This window comes from Athene cunicularia, assembly GCF_003259725.1.
Source record: "Athene cunicularia isolate RWA chromosome 11 unlocalized genomic scaffold, athCun1 chr11_part1, whole genome shotgun sequence".
Classification (NCBI taxonomy): Eukaryota; Metazoa; Chordata; class Aves; order Strigiformes; family Strigidae; genus Athene; species Athene cunicularia.
The window spans coordinates 7,290,969-7,317,968 of NW_020799113.1; the positions used below are offsets into that span (position 1 = coordinate 7,290,969).

A 27,000-nucleotide genomic window follows, 5' to 3' on the forward strand; every position below is an offset into this window, starting at 1 on the left:
TCAGGTTGAGCTCACTGAACAGAATCCTGACTTACATTTTATGTGGGTGACGTTATTAGAGACACTGATGCCTGCGCTTCGGTGAGCCTCCCTCCCTCCGGCCGCCACTGCCCAGCAAGTCAGCCCCAGGCATCTAACACAAAGGCTGAATCTTTCCCTTCTGTCTGCCCTGAATGGTCTCAAGACTTAAAATTAACCATAATCAAGAAGTTACAAACATTTCCTCCTTCTGCAAGGCCCACCTACACTGTCTTGTACACTGACTTCTGGGGACATAACTTTACCTGTGAAAAATACTGTTAAATTTCACTTTTACGTCCAGTGCTGACAGTGTTTTACAGGAACCTGGTCTCATTCATCTGAGGGCTCTAGCTTTTTTGCTTGTAGGTATAAAAATCCTTATAGATAGGACATCTCCAAACTGCTTTGAAAATCATGTTTGTGTGAGACAGGCATAGTCTGTGTTGATCAAATATCAGACACTTTCAAGTACCATTAGATGTCTGCTAACTCCTAAAACTCTTTATAAAATTATACTAAATAACATCAACGTTTGTGCTTCTCTCCAAGCCAATTTCCTTTTATTCAGCTCCTTCATTAGTGTCAGCAACAAATAAGTACCTATAGCAATAATAAGGCTAAGTTTATCTTGTTTCCTCCACTCCCTTTCTCACTGTATTACTAAGACTTGGAACAATAACAGGATGCCGGGATGCAGGATGGGAAAAGGCTGACTCCCAGCTGGAAAACCTTGGAGACTGGAGAGCTGAACACTCCCAGTATTGCTTAACAAAAAGAGAAGTGGATTATTCTATTTGATCTTCGTTTTCTGTATACTGCTTAACATTTTGGGATACTGTTGATTTTAGTTTGCCTGATTTGGGAACAAACCGAAACTCCACCAGGGCTGACTCAGGTAAGAGATAAATGCTATTTGCTGTCCTTCAGCTATGAAGTTCATGTCAAAGGTTTTTTTAAGTCCACCAAAAATCTCTTCTAATGTCTTAAGTAATTTAAGAAATACCAGCAGCCAGGCTGTGAATTTTATACATATCAACAGAATCCTTTGGGCCTAACACTGATGGCACTTAAACCAAATTAAGTGCAGACAACAGCAGAGCTGTTTACAGTTGATACTGGAAGAGGAAAATCTCTGGCTTTCTTGGGCTATACCACAATATTCCCAGATTGCTTAAAAAAACAGACACTTTATGGGGTTTTGTAGTTCTGTTTTATAATATTCAGATTATGCTGCTGATGCTCATTCACAATGGAAAGGGGACAGAAATGATACTGTAAATTGCACCCATAAACCCTTGAGGAAAGGATTTCACTCGCAGTGTGGACAGTTACAGGCTTAGGACTCTTTTGAGTGAGCAGGTGTATGCTGTGTTATGATTTGATGGAATATATTTTAGCAAAATGAGGGTTGACTTGGTATCTGTCTTTAAGGTGATATGGCTTTATTGTGACCAATGCCAAGAGGAGGTGAAAGCCACCATGTATACTAGTCAGCTTTGGCATATCTCTCCTGCTAAGAGATTTATTTAAGGCTTAGAGGGGAGTTTACATAAATATGTCTGTGACTTGGTTTCCTAAATCTCAAGTTTAAAGTGGTCCAGGTACTCTAGCACCCTAACTCTGGACTACCAGGTTTTACAGCCCCTGTTCTAAAAGACCAGCAACTTATTTTAGAATTTTCTTGATCTCAGTGGTCCAAACCAAACCATTTTTTCTGACGAGGTATTTTATGAGCAGTGGCTTGATACAAAAAAGTTGGCTGAAAAGGCTTTTATCTTATCCTGAAGATAGTGTAGCAAGTTCCTGTGCTAACAAGTTTGCTGTACAGCTTGCAGAGACAAAGTGTTTATGCATAAGAGATGAACTGATACTGCTTTTTTTGTAAGAACTCTATTCTGCTGTAGTGGGACTGTCAGTGTGCACAGCACCTTACTGTGCTGGTTGTCATGCTGTAATAAAGATAAAGGAACGAAAGAAATTCAAGGGAAAAAGATATGGAAGAAGATGGATTTCTGTGAGAAAATCCGTTCTGTTCTTAGCTACCGAAAATATTAAAAGTTGGTTACTACTGCAGTTAACAAAGATATAGTTAATCAATGTGTCTCTGCCTTTGCTGATTATAAATCACTGTATCAGCATTTGTAAAAGCATACAGTATTATAGATGTTCATGTAGGAAAAAATATTAGACAAAAGCAAGGATAGTCCAATGATTTACAAAAGCTTCTCATCTTAGGTTAATTCGTGCACTGTAACAACAACCAATACACCAGAAACAAATCACAGAAATGCTGACTAGCTATTTATCTGCAGCATCTCCGGGAGTTACTTTTAATTCTTAAATAAAGGGTGACCAACAGGAGAAAAGGACACAGGATTAATTTAGCATATGAAAGCCTTAGAATAGTACAGTATACTATAGAGAAGAATGTGAAGCTACAAACCATAAAACAAATTAATTTGAAAGAAAAAGATAAACCTAATTAACAAATCATTCCTGCTTTGTCCCCAAACCTGGGCTTTATTTTTCCAAGTGCTACAGCTGCACTGCATTCCAAAAAGGAGTATTTCCCAAAGCTTTGCTCTTTAACATAAGATCATAAAACTGTTTCTTAAACATTTTAAAACAAATGCTAACACTGAAATTATGCCATGAAATAGCTACGCATCACTCAGCAATCTGCAGCTTGCAGAGCTCTAGATTCAGGGCCCAGGGCTAAAGATGCAGCTCAGGCAGAGAAAGTTGCACCCAAACAGTTAACAGGTTTGTTGCCAGGTTTGTTTCACATCCTGCCTCTGTTGAGTGAAACAGAACTGAAAACAGGATACAGGTAAAAATCACTGGGGATGGTTTGGAAGCTCCTCTGATTTATAGCACTTAGGGAACAAAGGACTTCATTGTGCATTCATAAATCAATTACTTCAATTAATATTTCAAATGAAAAACAGAAAAACTTTCTAAAAATTCTTTCTTCTTGTCAAGGTACTCGTCTATAGAACTACAGGCTTAAATCAGGCCAGCTAATACTTTATATTTTCTAAAGATGCAAAGATTCACAGAATAGAGGTAACCAATTATTTCCAGCAGCTGAGCTTTCTGTAAGGAATCTTCATGGTCATTCTGCGCTCATAATTCTGGGTTTTGCTCAGGTTCTAGAAGTTTAATTCAGAGCTTCAAATGTTAGTGCCAAGAAGAAAATAAGAGGTTCTCTGTGAGAAATTGTTGGTCAGCAAAATACCTTGGTGTATTTTTTAAAATACAAATGTCTTTCCCTTTGTTATCCTTGTGGGTTTACAAATTTAAAACCCCTCAAAGTTTAGCCCTGATACATCTAGTTTCCCTTCTACCCTCGAACACAGCAGACAGTGATTATTTCTGTAAACTGGAGATTTGCTAGGGCGAAGAGATGCCCAGCTCACAATCACCAAGGTAAAACAATTCCCCACACATGCCTTTGAAGAGCTGATCAGAATTTAAACAAGGAGAACAGACCTTAGCAAATGCAGAGCTGGGTACTAGTTGATCCATGATGAGAGTTTGCTTAATCCACCTGTGGACTTCAGTTCAGCACCCTACTCCATTCAAAAGGCCTACACAGGTGTACTGCCACTGCAAACACAGAAAGCAGGCAAAGCTCTGGTGCCACAGGCATGATCAGGAGCCACCATTTTTGCCGGCATCCTGCTCCAGGGCCTGTCCTCGGCCCAAGTACCAAGCCCACTGCAAACCCAGGAATCCCACCAACAGGGCTGATGCTGGGAATAATGATGTGCAAAATGAATGCACATCACTCACCAATGCATGTGCCACCTACCTCCTAAAATCTGCAAATTAGTCTGATCTCAAAATACCAAAGGAAAAAAAAAAACTTGTTTACAGTTCTTCAGAGCGAGAATACAGATTAGCTCTTTCATTCAATGAGAACCTGAACTTCACTCATCTTGATCTGAATTTCAGATTTGTCAATAAGCGTGAACTAGCTATATTTTGAATGTAAGATTTTGCTGAGTATTTCAAGTTCTCTCTGTAACACACTTCTGAGATGGATGTTATCTGTGCCATGAGTCTATGCACATCTGTTGGGCAGCCAGTGAGAAGATTTGTGGCCCAGCCCTCCCACAGACGCTCATCGGAACTGGAACAGCAAAGAGCTGTGTTTTCCAGGGCTGGGCAAAGATGGGGAAGGGCAGTGGGGAAACGTATCCACCTATTGCAGGTGTTCACACTGCCTGTACTTCGGTTTTGGTATTCTGAGTACATCCAAGTAAACATTTACAATCAGAAAACCAGAAAGAATCAAGCAGGTGGATGGACACTCCGGCAGATTTTTCTCCAGACAAGTATTTTTGTGTGAGATAGCAAAAGTGTCTTGCAAAAGATTAGCAGCTGCATGTGAAAGTGTTACCAAGTTTTAGCCATTAAAGAGTCCAGAACTTATAGTGAAAAATGACTGATATTTCAGAGAAAAGGCAAGCATGGTTACCTGGGACACACTGCAGAAATCATATGGGGACCTTTACAAAAGACCAGTGGAGAGAAAAGAGTGTTCTGCCCCAACATTGCTATCTGAAATGCAAGGAGTTACAGAGCACCACCATACCTAGAAGCAGACCAAAACCAGAAATGTTTTATATTCTTCATTTTTCAAAACCCAAAGAGGTCAGTTTTATTGTTCCAATCTAGTTGTCATCACAAACCCTCCTGTTCCTGTGGGATTTCACCAACATCTTCTGTCAAAACTTTAGGAGAAAGAGCCCCCTGTTTCTATTGCACATTCTTTTAAAAAGCCTACTATCAGTCTCCACAAATGAGCAGTAGCCCATCTGGCTTTGCACCCACTGAAGTCATCCATTTGTCTGCATCCTCCTCTCTCCCCAAGCCCACCAGCAACATCTGGAATGGTCCTCCTGACACCTGGCAAAGCTCACGGGGTGCAAGGTGGGTTATCAGCAGCACACACAGGCCCTTGTCCTTATTGTGTATGACAGAGTAAAGGGAAATTCCACTTCCACACTATGTCTGGAGGATACAGTTGAATTCCTTCTCCTGCCTTTGCCCACATTTCTAAGCAATGCTTTGGTAGGATCAGTCTTCCTTTTCCCCTTCCTTTTATGATGCTATCTGCTATGAATCTGTGCTCTGGAAATCCTCTAGGAGTGCAAAGTCTACCTTGCAACATACCACTTGAGGGGACTAAGGGCCTAATGCTGCTTTCATGCAAATGATAGGAAATCCTGCCATTGACGGGAATTGTTCCTGCATATGTTCAGCTTCATTGGCAGAATCTCCACTGGCACAGAATTTTAGGTTAGCTTCTCCATTCTTTTTGTGGGATACTCCACCCCCACCACCTCTTGTCTTAGACCTGAATTCAGAGGACATTTGCATTATCTTACTGTTTTTTATTGTCATTATCCTTCAGATCTATATTATCTGTCTGCAGGAGAATCAGTTTACTCATGTCAGGGTTAGGCCAACCAATCAATAGTGCTAATAAGTATCAGACTTTTCAACACCTAATCTATGAATCCAAACCTACAATGAAATTGTATATATGGTCTATTTGCTCACAGCTGTTAATTTAGGTTTTTAGGCTGTCATTAAAACATAAACAAATATTGCTACAGTATGCATATCTTAGTATCATCCAGACTACTAATGCACTCCCCCTAAAACACATATCTGGCACAGAAATGAAGAAGTGAAGGCAGAAAGCAGAGAGCACAAAAAGCAGGAATGCTTTTTGTAATGGGTTCACTTTACAAAGACAATATTGTGAACTTGACAGTGACAAAGCTACTGCAGAGCTCTATCATCTGTAGCACCATTTAACAAACACATTTGTTTTGTACAATAGATTTGCCAGCAGCAGCCTTGGTAAAAGTTGAGGATTAGAATAGATAATGAATCCTCCAATAATTGCACTTGGAGATGACTTAAGTTTCAAACAGGAAGAAAGGGGCACATTTCTCCTTGGAATATTTTGCGTCATTTTCCTGCTGTGAAATGGTGAGCTGTATTACCTGCCTTATATGGACTGATCTTCGGCTTCTTTAGATGAAGAGAAAGGCTTCATTCGCACAAGAAAGGAGTATTCAGTGGCCATGACTAAAATATGAGCTGTGGGAAAAATAAACGTTCCACTTACACAGCCACTAACCAAGAAAAAAAAAAAAAAAAAAATCCCACCTCATCTTAAGAAGTATCTCCAGCTGTGTTTCAGATTCAGGCAGCAAACGTACAAGTGCAGCACTGCTGTGAATAAGAACTTCCCAAGCAGTCGGGTTACTTTAAAGCCATCAGCTCCCCGGGGATGCAGGCTGCTCCCCAGGGCTCAGCAGCAGGGCAGCAGCAGCCACCAGCCTAGATCCTGGGCGCTGGCTTGAGAGGACCTGTGAGCAGAAACGTCCCCAGGTCAGCCAGCTGAAAGTCCCCAGCTCTCACTTTTATCACTTTCACAAAAACTTCTTACTACATGTAAACAAAAGCATGGCCTGTCTTGAACCAGGGTCACTCCTGCAGTCACATCTTACATGTGGAACTAGCACCGACCATGGCTGCAATCTGTTTCATGAAGCAAGCTCTCCCTGGGTGCGGGTTCCCTCATTGCCTCTAGACTGGAGTTGTAAAATTCATCAGACTAATGACCTGCTTAAGCCAGTGCAGAGATAATGGAGCAAAACACAACACAACACTCTGCTAAATTACTATCACTCCCACACGGAAACAAATCCATACAGAAAAAAGTCTAGCTCTACAAAAAGCTACAAAACTTAGAGCAGCTTTCCTCATCCCTATGTCTAAGGCCTGAACTTTCAGGCCCTCCAGCTTCCCTTTACCAGCAGCGTAAACTGGAAATCTGCTTCCCGAGTTTTATTTTGATTTGAATATGAGATTTTCCTGACAAGAGCTAAACTGTAAGTAAGAATATTGAAAGGTTCATTGTGAATTCATAAGAGCAGTAATAATATCGTTTGTATCATTTCACAACACATGGAGATTATGACAATGGAAATGTTCCAGGAAAAGACTGTAACTATAGGGGTGGGCAGAAAAGGTCTTAAAGTTAATTAAGTCTGGTCTGGAAGTCCAGCTGAATAAGGGCAGGAAACACAGAAGAATGAACTGACATTTGAATTAGACATTTTTAAAAGGGAGAAAAATACTGAATACTAATTACCAAACAAAATGTGTCCAGACACACCCTGGTTTTTTATACTCTTGGCCAGCCAGAAAACAAGAGATTTATGTACATGCACATGCTTTCTTTATCTGCCACAAAATTAACTTTCAGAGGAAATATTAATGCATTCAGTTACTCAGTAGAATAACTCAGACAAAGGAATCAGAACCCACAGCCAGCTAAACACGGTTTCTCTGTTTCAGCTTACTGTTAGCACAATAAATATCAATTACTGTGACCTGTGCATGATGCTTGCGTTCAAAACAGATACTTTTGCTCTTGAGCTTTCGTTGCAGGAAAATGTCAGAAAAAAAATCTTATCTGCTGTAAACACAGCTACATTGTACTTTAAAAGAAAAAAAAAAAACAAAAAACACACATTTATTGCATGCAGTTCCTGAAAAGATGGGGACTTTTCCTTAATCAAAGCTACTCAGTTGGAGCTCTGTGTTACGAAGCCTCTCTGATATTAAGGCTTTATCTGGAAACAAAGGAGAAGTGAAGAAAGCTCTATAATACATTATTCTCATAGTGTACCTTATTTTGTTTCAGCTTGGCCAAACTCTTAAACATTCAGCAAGAGCTTCAGCTAATCTCTGTGTACAGCACAGCTAACCAGGAGGCAGTATCAAAACAGACCAATTCTGAAATTTGTTGTAGGAAGCAAAGCTTCTGCCTAGAGATGCTTGAAAAACATTTTTAGTAATCACAAACACCTCCAATATACACAAACTATTTAATTGCTGCACTGGGATGAGAGAAATAATTTTTGGAGGATTGCTTTGTCCCCTTCTCACTCAAACCCCAGCTTCCCCAAAATCAAACAATATCATGAGTGTGGGAGGTGCTGGGGATGAGGGAAGCTTAGTGCTGAGACACGTGCACCTCTGTCTCTCCTACCAGAGCCACCATAGTTTGGGCTAAGCAAAAGGAAATCGGCTCAAAGCAAGTGATAAAGAAGCTGAATCTACAGACACAGAAATATGCCACTGAGACTGACAGAGCCTCAGTTATTCTTTAAAGTCAGTGAGACCCTTCGCAGGAATGAGTACACCTGATTGGAAGATCATCCCTGAAACTACTTTTGGGATACAGGGAAGAGAACAAGTTCTTTGCCTGTCTGTAACACTGTCACTTCATCACTATTTTCAGCATCTGTCTTTATCAATAATTAATCTGGATGGGAGATGTTTTCCTCTTAGCTTTTTATTTTGGACAAAGAATTCTAATTTGTGGGGAAATTGTTTGTGGTTCCGAACTATGCATCCAGGGTTTATCTCACCCATCTTAGTAGCTCACTTCAGAACAGAAGGGCTGTATTTAATGCAGAGTTAACCCCCCAAAGCAGCTCAGATTTCAACAGCATTTGGCAACTGTCATCAAAAGACATGTGGCCAAGAACAAATTTTCTGTTACTTAACTGTTAGCTTCACCCCTGCAACATCTGCAAAGCAAATAAATCATACTAGTCATAGGTACTATGAGCTTCCTGATTTTAAAAAATGGAATGTAAAAATCAACAGAGCACAGAATCTATATGACACGATGATGATGATGAGGCGATAATATTCTGTACCAACACCCAAACTCTGCTTGTGGGTTTGAGCTTACTCACTGAGCACCAGAATTCTCCTGCTCCTTAGGAGTCATTCAGCCCTCATATATGTGGTCCCAAAGCTCAGAAGCTGTAAAGATCCTAAACTCAATGCTGTCCACACTATCAACAACTAAGACAAAGCCAAAATCTTCTGTTTATGATACTATATTTATTTGTTATCAAACAGTGTCACAAATTGGCTTAACAATTCAATCACAAATAAACTTCAAAATATTTTAGTGGCTGGGTTTATAGCAGGCACCGTGCTTTAAACACATTTTATCACTTGTTACATTTATATTTGTATGCCAAGACTGGACAATACCACTTGCTTCTTTAAAAAGCACTCTAATCCATTTTGGGATCACTTCAGGGAAATTTTCTGTAGTAAATCATTATATGATTATAGTAGCATGGCCAGAGTAAGAACTCTTAAGCATCACCAGAACACATCTATTTCAGTGCTTCATGTAGTGTATCTGTCCAGTTTCAAATTGGTTATCATCAATTCTCAAGTATCTCTACAGTCTCTGTGATGACAAATAACATTATAATGAAAAATGAGTAAAAAGACATTGATTCTGCACCTGGCATGATACATGATCTGCATGCTGAGAGTGTGAAATGAAGAAGATTCTTAAAACTCACCTAATGATTCAGCGTGGCTCTGATAGACTTTCATACATATTTCTCTCCTGGGCAAGGTAGAAGGCCAGCAGTTTTACTAAAACTGGAGGATTCCTTGCTAGATGTACCAGGATGCTCATATGAAAGGAAAACAATCATCCATTAAAGCAACAATCAGACTGTATAATTGATCTGATGAGAAGAGGAGAAAGTCAGTGCTCTCACCACTCATTGTAATGATTTCAAAGTATTGTTTCACCTTCATCACATATGTCATCCTCACCACAGCAAACAACCCTCACTTAAACAGCGCACTGGCATTTCAACAACCGAAGCGATTCAGGAGTTGTTAATTTATCTAGTTCAAAAATAATGTTTCCTTAAAGTTCACAAAGAGAGAAACCCAGTAACTTAAACCATGTATTTAATTTGCTTCTCAATTATCAGATTTGCGAGTAAGAAACTCTGATAAAAAACACGTTACTACAGATCAAGAGAAAATGATTTAATTAAAGATTAGAATAGGAATCGTAGCCTGTGCACATGAAACACAGCAGCAGTCCCTCTTGGTTGGGTGACTTCACTATGTAAGATTTTCGACATGCTGCATAAAAAAAGCCCTAGCTTCTCTCCAACCTATGCAGAATGTGCATACTTTTATACATACTACAGAGTCACATGTTTTATTAGGTCATGTATGGGATCCATTTCCAGAGACAGAAATGTTTTAGATCCCCAGACGTCCTTAAACTAACACTACCCACAGAAGGCTACCAGTCCCTAAAGAACACAGAACAACTAGGCACAATCTATCAGCCTGCCTTTTCCATATTTTCCCAGAAAATGTTGTTTGAGGTTTTCTTGAATTCTAACAGAAGCAAAATTCAGAGCTGACTCCAAGCTGTACGGGTGTTGTGTGCAGGTAAATCAAGATCTAAGCCAAACAAATGTGTATTTGTGAGCAGGAAATTGAATCTGAACCTAAACCAGCAATGCATTCAATAGTTTTATAACTAATCCATTCTCTATCAGATAGGAGTCATGTAGGGACATAGACAGCACTCTCCAAACTGCAAACATGTTTTTGTAAGTTCTTGGAAAAGATAAGGTTAACTAGAAATTGAGAGAAATCAGCAGAAGTTAAACGTTCTCCTACCTTTGAGATTTTGGGCCTTGGTGTTTGACTGTCCAGTAGACTTGCCTCTGGATTCTCTCAACTAAATCAGCATTTATCAGCAAAGGATTTTTGTGGGCCAAAGTGAGATTGTGATTGTCTCTTGCACACCAGCTAACGGGCAGTAAATGTTGTGTATCCACGGATACAATTATCAGGGTATCTGTGAAGGTTAGTGCAGTAAGGAACAGCGTTTGAGCTGAAGGAGCACCACCAACACAATTACTTCCCTTTTAGTCCCAGCGATCATGCCTGTATATAGTGGGTCAGATTCAGAGCAATTCGGAGCCAAGATGGACAAGAGCACAAAGCACAATATTTCTGGCCTACTGTGACAACTGACTGCATCTGTAGTACTGTGCTGTTCACAAATTAAAATAAGCAAAGCCTGCTATAGGCTAATCTTTCCCCACTCGTGCCAACATTTTTATTTTTGTTAATCTACCCAGCTAAAATATTATCAGGCACATCACTGATGTAAAATATTATAGTAAAGTCAGGAGAATTTACTGATGCAAGATCAGATCCTGCACCTGCCTCATCCTGCTTCTCTTTCGGAGCTGTGATGAGGTGACTTCTAGTAAACAAACTGTAAATCTAAACATCCCTTTTCCATAAAAGCTTCTTGGCAAGGAACAAAGGAGGTCTTTGTGATCTCTTACAATGTTCTCCCTCACTCATTTCTCTAAAATCACTCTGTTCATAGCAAATGTCTTCTTAGACTATACATTTCTTATTTTCAGTTCACACTCAGCCTTTTCACATGCCCTTCTCAGTATTTACTACAGCACTTCAATCCAGGAGTCAGCGAGTCACTTGCTAAAATGCAAGTGGGGTGTCAGGAAGCTCTGAGAGGACATTCAGGTACATTTCATTATTGTTGCTCACCTGTCTTCTGTGCACAAGCTCTCACTCACTAGCTTGGAGAGTGGCCTTGTAGGTTGTTTTTTTTTAAAAAAAAAAAAAAAGAGACAAATCAGTGCTTGCCTCTCCCATTTGTAGCCAGCTTTGTATCTGAGATAACAGAAAGACTGGGAGATCAGTTTGGCTGCCTGTTTTCCACTACACAATGAATCTTTAATGTATACACAGTAAGTATTTACAGATCTTTTATAACCAAATTTCTTCATTTCTGAAAGAGACATCTGTCCTGACTGAGGACTCCATCCACCCATGAGATGAAGTTGTATTTTGTTATCATCCAGGAGAGAATTTTCTGGTGAGATGAACAGGGGAAAAAATCATTAATACACTTTCCCCAGACCTATCAGAAATTTGGAGTAGATATCACAAAGAACTTTCAGTTTAGAATTATTCTCTTTTTCCCTGGAAAAAATATGAGGAACCAAAACAAAAGCCAAAAGCCTAAGTGCTGAATTACCTCCTCAGCTATATTGACGTACAGTGCTGCAGCATCAACACTAAGAACTGAACAGCACCAAGTGCACGCAAGGGTGCTCTCACAATACTGAGTGATGTGCAGGGGGGTTTTAAGTGGCAAGTTTAGTTAAGATATCGCTGAAGTGGCTGTTCATTCAAAGGTACTATCAGAAATATAAAATGTCATTTTATACTCAGTTTTCATGCAGGCGTTTGCACTCCAGATTGTTTAGTCATCGAGGTGGCTATTTACTCAAAGGCACTATCATGCATATAAAAAGTCATTTTATAATCAGTTTTCAGGTAGGCATTTGCACTCCAGACTGTTTAGTCATCAGTGGAAGCCACTTCTCAGATGCATAAAATCAACATAAGGACAATCAAAAGTATAATACCAGGTAGTCAGGCCCTAGGCCTATTTAAATCAGCTCAATAATCTGGAAATGAAAAAGCAGCAGAGTGTTCTCAGGAAAGGCCTATTTTAAAATGAATCATTGTACACACTGTTGAGGACGAGAGACAAGACAGCTTTAATAAGAAATAAGAGAAACACTGAGTAACCATCCGAAACAAGTCATCGCTGAAAATGCTTGCTCCAAGTCAAATGCTGCACAATTTACTTAAACAGCTTTTTTAAGTGATGTTACTAAAGTTTGAAGACCTACCCTAGTTCCTGTTCTCACAGAACTCACTACGTGCCCTCAACTCTTCGCACATTGTAAGCTCAAGGGAGCAAAGGAGGATCACAGCTTTGCAACTCAGATGCCAAGCAGAAACCCAAGTCAAGGTAACAATTATACCTCTGTGATTACTTTTCTGCCATGTTCCTCTGGGTTTGTTAGAAGCTGGTTAGAGCAATGTTGTCTAATTATGAGATGAAGAATAGGAGAACAAAATCTGAAACTGTTGTTACTCCTGACCCTGGTCCATTGTCAGGAGATGGCAAACACATTTAAGTCCTCTGTGCTTCAAAGGTACCTCTTGAAAGGGATATTTTTTTTTATCTAGTTGCAGTATTTTCAGAGAGAAATGAGGCTTTATCAATTTATATTTGAATAGCCATTTAAGGTCCCCAAGAGGCAGTGTTAAGTATTTCTAGGACTCTTTTAATAATGTTTTGCCTGCTTACAAAAACTAGAGGCATTGCAAAGAAAAAGATAATTTATTCTCCTCGTCTGTTTGGTATGTTACCTTTCTATTTCTTAATGCTCATTGCATTCACACATTCACCTTTAGTCTTAAACATCATACAGATGAGAAATGAATGTTAAAAATTTTCTTTATGGCAGGGTTGTTCAGGGTCATTTGGTTACCTGACACTGGGTCAGATTCTGCTCCCTTTATATCTATCATGGCTTCATTAAGCATAGTAATTTTGGAGGTGTTTAGATGGTGTATCTAAGTTAAATTTTTTGCATCTGAAAAAAAAAATCTTGAGATGTTGTCTACTCTGTATTGTAGGCTTTAATCCACTGCAAATTCTACAGAATTTTTTGCACAGAGCTACTTAGGAATACTGGGGAGGGTGCAGCAGACAGGACTGGGAAAGACAGACAGAAAATACTTATTAAGCCAAAATAAAGCTATCCAAAGTCAACTTTTTGAAAAAAACTTTTCTGCAGAATATTTCCTTAGTTTGCTTTCTCTTTTAGCCCAGCCATCACATCCCTGTGGGCACGCACCCATCCCAGCCTGCCACAGGGCCGGGGCCCACACCCACAGCAAGGGCAGGTTAACTGAGCAAACATCCTTCTTCAAGCTCCATATTTCTCCCAATTGATTGAATACTGTATTTCAGATATTTAATATTCCCTATCTTTACATGGCTGGAGGCACGACAGCTGAGGTTTGATTAACAACCAGAAACAGCAAAATTTCCAGTACTGTGGAATGGGTTATGTCCTATAGTACTGATTTACTAGTAATTTTGCTAATATTTTCTGCTTTCATTTTCATTTACATTGTTCAGATTCCAACCAAGATACTGAAAGCAAAATGAATCATTGTTTCCAGCTTAATCATCAATAATAATTTATTTCCCATCTTTTCTAGCAATCAGGTATGCAAATAATCTGAACAATACAGACAGAAACCTTTTAAAATTTATTTCTTTTCTGGTGTTTGATAGACACTTTGAGCAAATTTCTCTCTTAGGATGTTCCTTATCACTATTTCTAGCACCATTTCTGGTTTTCAGATGTTCAAAACCAATAGTTCTCAAAGCTCATCAGAGGATTTTAGTCTGATCAACCAGAAAAATACATAATCTCAGCAACCACTGTCTTCTCATTACCCAAGTCTCCATAAAGAAACCTGGTTTAACTTCTATTTAACATGCAAGCAGACAACAAATTTCTTTCCTAACTAAACTAACCTTGCATAAGCATTAATAAACATTTTAGAGTGAGAAGTAAACTAGGTAAGAGGCAAATATCAGAAAAAAAAACACAAATGTTCATATTTCATCAGATGTGTTTTTATTACATAGAAACTGTATTTATATTAGCTGCTCATCAACCTTAAAGTTAATTACTTACCAAAACAACCTGCAAAATGCAAATTTTTAATTAGTACGGTATTGTCTATATCTCCACCTGACATTTTTTTAACAATTACTCCCCATCTGCAAGAAGAAAGTACACCGTATGAGTCATGTGTCCCATAAATCAGTTTGAATACCAGAATTTCTCAGTTAACTGTCTATAGTACCCTGCAGACCAAGAGTTATTTGCTAAAATAATTCAACACATAAAATGAATAATGTTGTGGAAAAACCCATCATTTACTGAAAGAAAATTTAAGAGCAAAGCAAGAAACTTAGCTATTTGAATAAACCATTCCCCTGCTAACTTTAAGGAACATTTATGGTCCTGCTTAAATTGAAAAAAGTTTGAATTATTGGTCTAATCAGTTAAAGAAAGAGCAGTAACTGGAGACTGTACATTAAGGTAGAGCAGTGATGGGACCTCATGGCCGCCTGACAAGGAGAGCCGCCATGCATGGGACAGGTCAGTCACAGCCCATGCTGGGCTGTCCCCCTTCTCTGGAAGCGTGTGGCCACGGGGGTCATTACTTGAAAGGGTGCATCTTATTTCCTTTTCTCAGTCCTGGCTGCCACAGCAGACTTGAGAAGAAATGAAAAGCCACTCCTGACATGTCATCTACCTGTCATCCCTCAGAAACTTTCTTGCTTCTGACTCCATGGGAATGCATTCCCCTGCTCAGGCAGGGAATATATCTCTTCTGTTACTACCTCTGGCATTTCAAATGAGATCTGCTGAAAAGCAAAACTATCATGACCAGAAAACGAGAGAGCATTTAGTACAGCTTGTCAAGAGCTAACATCCATGGAACATGGCCTTCACACCAGGACAGTGCCCTTATCCAGTTACTGCTCGGCAGGGTCCTGCTCTGAAGGGTATTCTTAAACATCGTGACGAATTCAGCTATGGATTCAACAGCAGTGGACTCCCAGCTGAGGAATGGAATATTTGCATGGTGTCCTAGAGGAATTCTTCTCAGAGTCAGACTGCCCTATGGAGCTGTGCACATCAAATATCCCCAGAAAAGACAGCATGCGAAATTCTTGAGTGTGTGGTGTTACTTCTACCAAAATGAGACTTTTAAAAAAAAGTCCTGCCAAAGACAAAGCAGAAGTCATTTTTTGCAAGAGACTCTTCTATCTCAGTCTGTTTGACCTACAGTGCATATCAGAGGGCAGACCACACATCATCAAATTGCTCACAAAGGAACCGTTAGCTTACCAAGGAGGCTGGACAAGGAATCCAATAATGAGGAGTTAAAGGAAGTGAAGCCACCTTAAAATCTAAGAACACAAAGATGGATCTGCTGAGTGGAGGGGGGAGCTTACATTTCAGCTGAAACGTGCACATATTTTAAACATTCGGTCTAGTGCTCTCTGTATTAAAGGCCAAAGCTCTCAAACAAGGCCTGAACTGTGAAACGTGCACGGGCCACCTACTTCAGAGGAGAGTTTGCGTTTGGTGCGTGGATCCTCAGGAATAACCAGGATATAACCACAGTCCCAGAGCTCCTATACAGAAAACCGTACATTAGGAATTTGAGCCTTCCATTTCCGACAAGCTGCGCCCGTGTATGAGGATACCAAAGGTCCCGGAGTTGCTGTTACTCGTAATCACTCTCAGCAGCGGTGAGAGAAGCGCCCTGAGGAGGCTGACAGAGGGCAGGGCAGGCTCGGAACTGAGCGTTAATGAGCAGAGAGGCAAATCCTAGGAAAATATTACTGGGGAGACGGAAAATTTCTCTTTACAAAGGAGATTTATACTGTGACCAGTGTGCTTTAGTAAAGATTTGACGAAGTTAAAAATGCCTTCTGCAAGGATATTTGTAAGCGTATCACTTCCAGTGAAATGAATGGCAACTGAAGTGGACAGGGCTGTCCTCTGTATTCCCCACTAACCTCTGCCCTACAGCAGTATAGGAGCTCTCCACTGTACCAGAGCAACAAGAGAAAACTACTTTTTAACCACCACAGTCTGTTTTTTTCCAAAACTACAGCCTGTACTAGTTCACATTAACCAGCTGGTTTCCTTTGATTATCATGTTTTGTAATTTTATGAGTAGAAGACAGACTCATGTGATCACAACTGAATCGTATCGATGCCTTCCACCTCCCAGTTGTAGAATGTTCATGTACACAAATAAAACAAAGCAAAACAACTAAATCTTAATAATTTTTATAAAAATATTGAGCCAAAGTGAGTTCACAGAATACAAAAAATCCCTAGCTAAATAAAAAAAATACGAATCCATAAAACTGTATAAAACACAGCTTAGCTATTAAAAAAACCTTCAAAGACACCTTCTTTGGTCATTTCCTACACAGTCACAAAGAAGGAATGTTCCTCAGCTTATGTATAATAATGTAGAAGAGAGAAAAGCACAGGAAAGCAAAATTTCATGGTACATAAAATCTTTTTTACTGACAATGATGCAGCACCACGGGATAACATTGATTGCCTAGTTACCAAAGAGTAATTTTGGAATCGTCTCAGCACCTTCCTGCCGAAAATATTAATGCAATCTCGCATCTAGAAACCTCTGTGATGTCAACTTCTCTATCACAATTAACAGTTTTATTTTTGATGTGCATGCTGACAGCTCCTAAAAGCTAATGGAAAGTCATTTATGTGTAATTTAAAGTCTGATTTTTGAGTATTAAAGTTCCCTGACAGTTCTTTATATTGGGAAGGGGAAATTTAGGAAGAATCAGCTTTGCTACATTAAAATAACTTCTCAATCTGATACAAAAGTCAGGCCTAAAGTTTACTAATATTAATATATCATGCAAAAGTATGGTTTCACCTGAGAATAATTTCACAAATTATCATTTTGTAGATATTCTGAGAATAGGGGATAAAGGAATTTTATATGTGTCTTCAAACATTACAAAATACAAGGAACTGAATCAATAAATGAGCTCTCTGAGGAAGAGGCGTTTTCTACATTGTACTTGGAATTGATTTAAAATTTCACATGAATCATTTTTTCCACCAAACCCACCAGATTTTATTCTAGATCAGTATTCTCCATATGAAGATACTGACCACAACATATTTTGTGTCAGGGCAAGTCAAAACACTGCATTTGGTTTTGTCAAGCTGGAACATTTCATTTCAAGTTGAGTTAACATAAACTTTGATCTGGCTCCACCTTGGTGTTGCTTCCATGGCTACTCTCCCCATGAGCTAGGCTCTGCAGCTGGACTACAGCTTCTATAATGCACAGTGGGTGGTCTTCACTACTGAACCTTCTCTTCAGCTTAACTATGGTAGCTCAAGTGGATGCTGGTTTTCATTCTAGCTTTCAAAACTTGTACATTTTTTATTTCATTAAAATTTTTTTATTGTTTTTTACAGCTGTCATCTAGTTAAAACTGTTTCACGGAATGAAGACGACTGGTATTTGAAATTTTGATGATAAGGCAGATGAAAAGATATAGAAAGTAATCAAACTTCTATGTGTACTCTCTCTAAATAATTTGATTCTGCTGTTATTTATACAGTTTTCATATTTTATATTACTTTCTAGGCTACAGAAGAAGATGAACCACCTTATTCTACTTTTCTCATTGGCTCTAGCATTTGCTGACAAAGAAAGTCAGAAAACAAACCAAAACTTTTCCTCAAACAATGTCAGCCATAAACGACTGAAGAGAGACTGGATATGGAACCAAATGCATATCAAAGAAGAGATTGATACACCATTACCACACCATGTTGGCAAGGTAAATAGCAGTCTGTTAGCAATGAATAATTAGAAATGCAGATAGCAAATCACTATCTTGAGAAGCATTACTTATTTGCAGTCTAGGCAGAAGAGAAAAGAAAGGGAAATAGAAATGGGACTTAATCCCAACATACTAACATGTTAAAATCTTAAGAATGTGGACACAGAGTAAATCAAGAATATTGCCAAAGGGACTCTAATTCTTTTGAAGAATACAAATAAATTTTAGAGAGTGGCAAGTGTAGAGCATCCACCATGCAGAAACAATTGCATTGCATGCAGGTGCACAGTTAGGAAGGAAGTCTGGCAGCTGATGTATGTCAGTATTTTTCTGGCAGCTCAAGATTCTTTCAAAAACCTAAGAGATCAACTAATAAAAACATACGGATTAAAAACCGTACAGTTTACATCTCTCAGCTTGGATACAAAAGTGCTATGTTTAGGAATCCTGTTACACAATCAAAGAAATTGTTGCACAAAGTGAAAAAAAAAAAAAGAAAAGAAAAAAATAATAAGCATTGACCTGCTTGCAAACTCATTTTCTTCAGGGCTGCACTCATAAAATCCTATGATTAACTGCACAACACCCAAGAGAAAGTTCTCCCAATCTAGTCTTTCAAACTGAACTACTTTGACACTTTTCAGATAAATGCAGTTGTACGTTTTCCTCCCATGTACAGCAATCAGCATCTGTCAAGGCTGTCTCGGCAAAGTGAAACAGACCTTTCTGGATCAGTGCTGCTCACTGGCAGAAAGCACGAGAGAGAGAGAAAAGAGGCCATCGGGTAGTCTCTGCTAACACAGGGTATCTCTGTTTCATTTCAGACCAATTCAGTAGCAGATTGAGGAGAACGCTTCTATTCCTGGAGCTGTCCTAAATAAGAGTAATTCACTTTGTACTGTGCTCTGTGGTATTTCAACAGTGGAATGCTTCTGATTACTTTTGCGATGGCTGTGTTCAGTGCATTGCATTTGCAGGATTGAACACTTGATAAAACCTTTTAAAAAGGCCACAGCAACAGCGTGGCAGAACTGAGTGACAGCTGCAGGAATATGCTGATACATTTTGATTTTATCTTATATGACCTTGGATGCTTTCCTTTGTATGTTCATCCTCAGTTTTAAAAAGGCAATCTTGGAAGTCTATACCTTTCACAATGAAAAAGAAAACAAAAACTGAAAAAGAAGGCACAGACTATACTATCTTTGAGACAAGGGTGAGGTTATTTCTCACGTTACATCTCTGGACTTGTAAACCGTTCTTCAGCAGCCCCAGCAGCCAGAAGCATGATTATGTGGAATGAGGGAAGAAAATTTTAATGACACATTTCAAAATAGAAAACAGGAATGAAAAAATGTTCAACAATAAATGACAACTACAGGATAAATCAAATCCTGAATACCAAACAGCCCCAATGTGGGATAACATCAGTAACAAAAGACTACAAATTCTTGGTCAAACCCAGCAATTATAAATAGCTTGCTGAAATAAGAATGCTGATAAAATGCACAGAAAATTGTGGTTTAAACCTTCTATCAGTGTCCTTAGATGGGAGAAGCTATAGAAAGGGAAGAATCATCAGATTATCTGCAGATTAAATAATGTGCAAAACCATTTGGGATTGGATTAAATTACATTTTGAAAAGGATTAATGTTCATTCCTTTTACCCAATCCCTTTTTCATTGCACATAATCCTAAATTATAAAATCTATGGGGTGGAAATTTAATCCTGCTGTCATAGCATGAGCCTAAAGACTGACTATAACAAAATTGCATGTGACTAAACACAAGAAAGCTGTCAAGCAATGGCAGGAATTCTGCAAAACGCTAAGTAATAGAGACTAATGCTGAATAATATCAGTAGCTGCGAATACAGATTTGATTCTGTTATTCTGTGAAATCTAAGCAAAATCTCTGCTAAATTCAGAAGGTTACTTGCAAACAAGAGCAGCTCAAACTGAACATGGTGGCACGTGTTATTTCAGACATAATGATGTTAAGGATTTGTATGTGTTAACTGCATGAACAATTTATATCTGTAGGAAATATGAGATATGATCTGAAAAAAAAAAAAAAAATGCTTCTTGATATATAAGTAAGCAAGCTTCAGTCTGGATGCAAGTTTCATCCTATAATCCTGCATGGCTACGGCTGTTGTGGTGGTGTTTGTTCAGTAATGCACCAGCTGACTTGATGGCTATTCTATTTTCAAACTGAGTCTGAAGAAGTCTGGATTGCGTGTACCTCGTGGTAGAAACCGTGTTGTATCCGGATGCCAAAGCCCACTTTTATCTGTTTACTTATTATACTTTCCTTCTAGATCACATCAAGTGTAAGGAACAACAACGCTAAGTATATTATTGAAGGTGAATATGCCAACACCATTTTTAAAGTGGAAGAAACCAGCGGTGATGTATATGCATTTGAGAGACTAGACAGAGAAAAGAAAGCAGAGTATGAGCTGACAGCGCTCATTATTGACAGAAGAAACAACCAGTCACTGGAACCCCCATCTAAATTCATTATCAAGGTTTATGATATTAATGACAATGTCCCTGTGTTTGTAGAAAAAGTGTTCAATGGATCTGTCCCAGAAATGTCACCAGTAGGTATGTTCTTCCATCACTCATTTCTCTTCTTGTCTCTGGTTAAAAAGCAGATTTTATACTAAATATGCCGTTTGAAAATCCTTTTCCAGGAACCTCGGTCACCAAAGTGACAGCTGTAGATGCTGATGACCCCACAGTTACAGGTCATGCCACAGTCACCTACCAAGTCATTAAAGGAGATGAATACTTCACAGTTGATGACTCTGGTAGGTCAGATACGCAAACATCCTTACACTTTGTCCTTACTTTATACTTCGAAGAAAATGTAGTTTTAAGCCTTTTTTCATTCTGGACAAGGGGGAGAATAATTCAAAAATATAGTTTTAAACATAGTTTAGAAATATTTTTCATTCACACTTACACAATGCCACTGTCTGCATCTGTAAATGAACTAATAAAGTCAGGATATCAGGTGCTGTGAACTAAACGAGAAGATAAAAGGTCAGGTTTTTTTTCCACTGATGAACAGCCTGACTGGGAGCGAATACAAATTCATGTTTTCAGTTTAGCATACATTCCTTTGACCAAACAGGAAAAGGGAATATATAAAAATTGTACCAGTATTCAATAATCAATACCTTAACCCTTCACTTTCCTAAACTTTCTTGTTTAAATTTCACCCAGTTTTAAAAACAATGTTAATATCTCTTGTAACCACACTAGTCCTCTGGACCAAATAACTCAGATAAAATGGTACTCAGACATACTCTCTAGATGCTGGAGTGACCAAGTTTAGACATCATTAGACTGCTCCTAAGCAGCAAAGATCAGTTTAAAGGCATGCATTGTAAAAAAATCTCCCAAATACTCCATCATGTAATCTTTAGCATTGCTCACCTTAGAAAAATACCACTGCAAAAATGCTACCTAAAGCTGACTGTGTGGCATAAGACAAAAATTTGCTGTCAAAAGAAGAGATGTTGGACACGCTGCAAAATCTAATCATATTCAATGTTTTTTTTTTTCAAAGGTGTGATTTCTACAACAAGGGCTGATTTAGACAGAGAGAATCAATCAACATATGAAATTATTGTTAAAGCAAAAGATGCTCCAGGGTCTTCTGGGGATTCAAGCACAGCTACAGTCATTATCACTTTAACTGACATCAATGACAACTTCCCAGTATTCAAACACCGTAAGTAGAGTGCATGCACTGTATCATTTAGAAGCCAAGGGCTGACACAACTATAACAAATTTATGTCAGAGTTCATCACAATTCAATTCTCCTCAAAAGTGGACAAAAGAATCTTACATATTCAGAAGGGCTTCTGTATTTCAGCCCTAGCTACGTTTCCTGTGTGACACACACCTAGAGGAAAAAATAACAATCAGTATTAATTTCATCACTTTGTCCAAGATTTTGACAATTTTGATAATTAATTATACTTCTATAAAAAAATATGTCAAAGCGGTATCTGTAGAGATATATAATGCTGAATTCTCAATGACATATTTTTCTGTACATCTATAAACTAAGAACAATCTTTAACTAAGTTCTAAATTCCGTGTATAGGGTCTTTATGTCTTTTTTGTTTTTTTTTCTTTAACAGCATCATTTCACTTTAAAGTTCCTGAAAACATTTCAGTAGGAGGAGAAGTTGGCAGAGTCAAAGTAGAAGATGTTGATGAACCACAACATAGAAATACGAAATACAGTTTTGTCAAAGGAGATTACAGGGACACCTTTGAAATTGTAGCAAATCCATTCACAAATGAAGGAATCATTAGGCCAAAGAAGGTACTTTTCCCAGTAACAAAGATTTTTGTTTGTTTGTTTTTCCATGTGTAACAAGAGTGTTTGATTCGGTTTGGGACTAGCAACATGAAAAAATAGAAATGCGCGCAAGTTAACATGAAATACGTTCATCCTGAAAACCCTGTTCTGGAATCCCTGGTTTACAGAAGAGCTGGCAATTGTTCTAGTCCGTTTCAACTGCTAGTCCTGAGAAAATCTAGAATTAGTGCAGAGTGCAGTGGGGACTATGTCAGATATTCAGGTTACACACTTGGCCTCCTCTCAAACATCAGATACCTGGATGCCTCAAAGAGTCAGTGATTTTAAGAGATGAACCAACTGACCAAGTCAAAGAATCTTTCCCTTCCGCCACCCAGGTGAAACCAAAGTAGAAAATGTGAACAAGTCCACCCGACCACTCTTCTAAGAGTGTCCTTTACAATGTGGTACTTGCTCCAATCTGAGCCACACCTCCCTTATTTCCTCAGGCTGATTTTCAGAGTTTCCCCACTAACTCCTTATAACTCTCTCAGAGGGCCCAGACTCTCCAAAGCCTTTATTATGGCTTGCTCTTTGTTTTTTAATTCTCAGACCTGCTTGATTTGTACCAAGGGACATTCTTGCATTACGCAGACACTGCCAAGCCAAGAGTTCATCGATTTCATTGACTTACAGTTTAAAAAAAAAAAAAAAAAAAATCCTCAGATTGACAGGAATGTGTTTTCCACTTCCAAATTTCTCTCTGTAACTATTAAGACTAGAAATGTTGTAAAGAAGAAGAGAAAACTTTAAGGAAAAAAAATACCAATTATTCCAACACCAGCAGTAAAGTCTTCAGCTGTGGTCACACTAGGTGTAAGCAGCTTTCCTTCACCAAACATAGCCCTTCCCCTGGTCTTTCTAGGACCCGAGGAATGCATGGCTTGCAACTGCTGCCCAGAGGAGGAGCAATAAGAGACCCCATACATACATGCACTGGGCAGTCTGGAAGCAGCTCATCCTTTAACATGCAGTGGGCAAAGTTCACCCCACTGTTTTGTAACATACTTTTGGCCATGCACATATCAAAATTTTAAATACACAGCCAAGTGAGATAAAATTTCAACTGCTAGATAAGCACTATCACTTCCATTTGCAATGTCTACTCAAAGAGAAAAACAAGAGTCACCACAATTAACAACTGGGTATTTCACAGTGCTTTTATAATCTCAGGTGATAGTGCAAAGGGATCCAAACTTCAAAATGAGTGATAGCTTGGGCATTTTCGTACCCTAGCTCCTGGCCTTCCTTCCATTGTGTGATTCCTTTTATAATCTCAGTCAATGGGAAAAACAAGGAAGCGGATGTCATTCATCACTAAAAGCCCCAGCTATCAGTCAGTGGAGCTATGAAGTCTGCCTTGACTGACTTCAGAACAGAAAGCCTAGCCAAGAAGAGCAAAATCTGATCCCCAACCTTTGAGAAAAGGGAATTAAACAAGTTTTGGTAGCTACAGAATTATAAAAATAAAATTATTTAAATTAAGAAATACTTTTTGAACTTAGAATACTAGATTAATCTGTTCAAAACCAAAGGTTGCTCAAGCCACTCAATGAAAGAGAAGTTCAGTTTGGAAACGGTCTCCTGAGAGTCTAGCTAAGATGCAGTTTGGTAATATTTCCAAACACGAATTAGAGCACGGTGCTTAAATTTGCAGAGATAGCTAATGCAAAGTTTACTTGGACGTCTCCAAAGAAAGAACATCTATGTTTGTCTTTTTTCTAGGCCCTGGACTTCGAAAAAGTAGCAGAATACAGGTTTGACATTGAAGCAACAGATCCCACGGTTGATCTTCGCTATTTTAAATCCAGTGGCTCTAGGAGCATTTCAACAGTCACCATTGAAGTCACTGATGTTGATGAGCCTCCTGTCTTCACTAAACTACCGTATGAATTTAAAGTGAGGGAAAATGATCCAGAAATGAGAACACTTGGTTCAGTTTGGGCGTATGACCCTGATGCAGCTACACGGAAAATCAGGTAACGCAACACCAGTTGTAGTAATTCTGTTTTAAAGTGGAGAATTTGTTAACGATTCCAAGAATTTGACAAAGAACTGAAACTGTGGCCCTATTTTTCAGATTCTGCCTGCCAAATAAAACATCCATTTTTATTTTTTCAACACTGCAGCCATGGATATATATGGTAACCATCAAATGTGAACATAAATTACATTTACCCACATAATTACCACATAAACTTACTGATAAAACAGTTGCACATTTACAGGAAAATGCATAATCCTGGATATCTTTACATGGTTGTATTTTTTGTTACATTATTTTATTGTAATAACTCTCTCAAGCATGTGCTTTGAAAAGAAAATTGACTTCTGAAACAGCAAAATAAAATAACTTGGAAACTTTTCCAATGGATATATTTTGCTGTCACAGCTTGCCTAATTTTAGGGAAATATTCTGAGACCACCTGGTCAAGTTATTAATGTAATTTGTCACACAAGAACTCTCTGACCTTTCACTATGAAGAACTGAAGTAAAACACAGTATTATCACCCTTGCATTGACATATCTCTTTTTTAAACAAAAAACAGATTTATTCAACGAAGAGCTAGTCCCAGTGGAGACTATATTAGGGTCTCCGATACTGGCATTATTCAACTTCCCAAGCCCCTGGACAGAGAATTCAGTTCCTCATACAACATCACTGTAGCAGCTCAGGAAATCCTTGAAGATGGTAAGTGCTATCCACTTCCTATTTGAAAGAAATCAGTGTACAACTTTACGGCAGGGCTGTAGCTTATCAAAAAAAGGAAAGCTGCAACCTGACAGCCTGTTTCCACTGAAAGGGATGCTTGCAGGATTTGCACAGCAATCTTCCAAATCAAATGAGTACCTACAAATAGGTCAAATACAGTTTTGACCCCTAGCTATTACGAAAATGCATTCAGTTTGTTACAAGGAATACAAAGGGCATGAGGAGAGGAAGCAGCTTGTGAAACGAGGCATAAGACTGTGGTCAGAGCATAAACATCCCAGACAACTTCACCCACTTGCACAGTTACAAAATCCCCCTCCCATGCTGCCACCCAGTGTAGCTTTGCTGGAGGCCAGGAAGCAGGGCAGGCTCAGGACAAGTCAGTTTGGGGCAGGCCAACCTTTTCTGGAGGGTGAAAGATATTTAATAATATAGAGATGGCCTGTTCTGTTCCTCTTGCCTCAGTGCCCAAGAACGATGCTGGATCGCATAGCCACACAGTGTGAAGAATCAGGAAGCCATAAGCAATTATCATTTTCTTCCTCATAGATCCTTGATGAATTAGCCCAATAGAAGAGTTTATTATTGAGGAAAATATCTGAATCTGTCAAGGGAAAAGTTTAAATTAATGACTGAGGTAGGAACTGCCCATATTCATCATGCAGGAGCACAGAGGTGGACACAGTGTAGAAGGGGGGAGGCTAGACAGCATGGAGATTCCAGATATCTCAGAGACCTGTACTGTTGTTATTTCAGGCCGTCTTTCGGACAGAGAATCACATGCCCAAGTTCACGTAATAGTTACTGATGAAAATGATAATGCTCCAGAACTTGTTTACCCTGAGGAACCCAGAGTGTGTGAAAATGCTGCACCAGGAAAGGTGAGACAGGAGGGAGAGTTTTTCCCTTAAACTTGAATTATCTACTTGCAAGCTCAAACAAAAGATGCCTTTTAATAGAAGTCTCAGCTTTTATACCCAGGCACCTGATCATTTCACTGATTTCCAAAACATCAGTGGTCAGAAATCTCTCTTCGGGACTTTACAAGTTGGAATAATGACTTTTACCTGCTTACACGCATGGGCTGCACAGTTCCTCTCCCTGTATGTACGTGCATTAGCCATTGACCTATGAAGTACAGTCAGGCCTTGCAGAGCAAACATTAGCAATTCAGTTTTATCACACAAATGTTCATACGTGATACTGAGAATGAATCCATTTCAAAATACTATGAGAAACATTGCTGCATGTAACGTTATTGTAGTACTCACCAGAGTGCAAGTATCTGCATGCAGAAACAGTGTTAGTATTTGTGCTTTTAGATATTTGGCCTCAGACACAAGTATTTAGCCCGTACATATAATGTTTGTTTAATTATGAGACTGTCCTGGTTCAGCTAGGATAGGGTTAAGTTTCCCCAGCAGAGAGGGGGAAGGGATCTCCAGGCGGGTTATTCATACCATGCTGATGTCAGGTCTGGGTGCGGGAGCGCGGGAACTTTTTCCTTTGTGGCTTTGGTGACGGGGAGCACGCGAGCGAGCTGTCTGTAACCATTGCGGTGTTTCTCTGTATATCTTGTGTCTTGTTCACTGTTATTATTGTTTACTGTTGTTATCATTGCTACTGTTGTTGTTCAGACTGTTTATCA

General features: G+C 38.9%; 1 protein-coding gene across 3 annotated transcripts in view; it reads left to right on the plus strand.

The window, feature by feature from the left end:
* The first annotated feature begins 790 nt into the window (after positions 1-790).
* The window catches only part of CDH5 (cadherin 5), a 30,963-nt gene continuing 4,753 nt past the window's right edge, over positions 791-27,000 (plus strand). For 2 of the 3 annotated variants that reach the window (XM_026856862.1, XM_026856863.1), the window contains exons 1-9: positions 791-916; positions 18,055-18,250; positions 20,575-20,863; positions 20,953-21,069; positions 21,834-21,998; positions 22,415-22,602; positions 24,364-24,617; positions 25,189-25,331; positions 26,109-26,233. In XM_026856862.1, the coding sequence (XP_026712663.1) occupies positions 18,068-18,250; positions 20,575-20,863; positions 20,953-21,069; positions 21,834-21,998; positions 22,415-22,602; positions 24,364-24,617; positions 25,189-25,331; positions 26,109-26,233 (1,464 nt within the window). In that variant the 5' untranslated portion in view covers positions 791-916; positions 18,055-18,067. Of the gene's footprint in view, positions 917-12,711; positions 12,770-18,054; positions 18,251-20,574; positions 20,864-20,952; positions 21,070-21,833; positions 21,999-22,414; positions 22,603-24,363; positions 24,618-25,188; positions 25,332-26,108; positions 26,234-27,000 lie in introns of those variants that run through there. The other variant, XM_026856864.1, reaches the window with a different exon arrangement.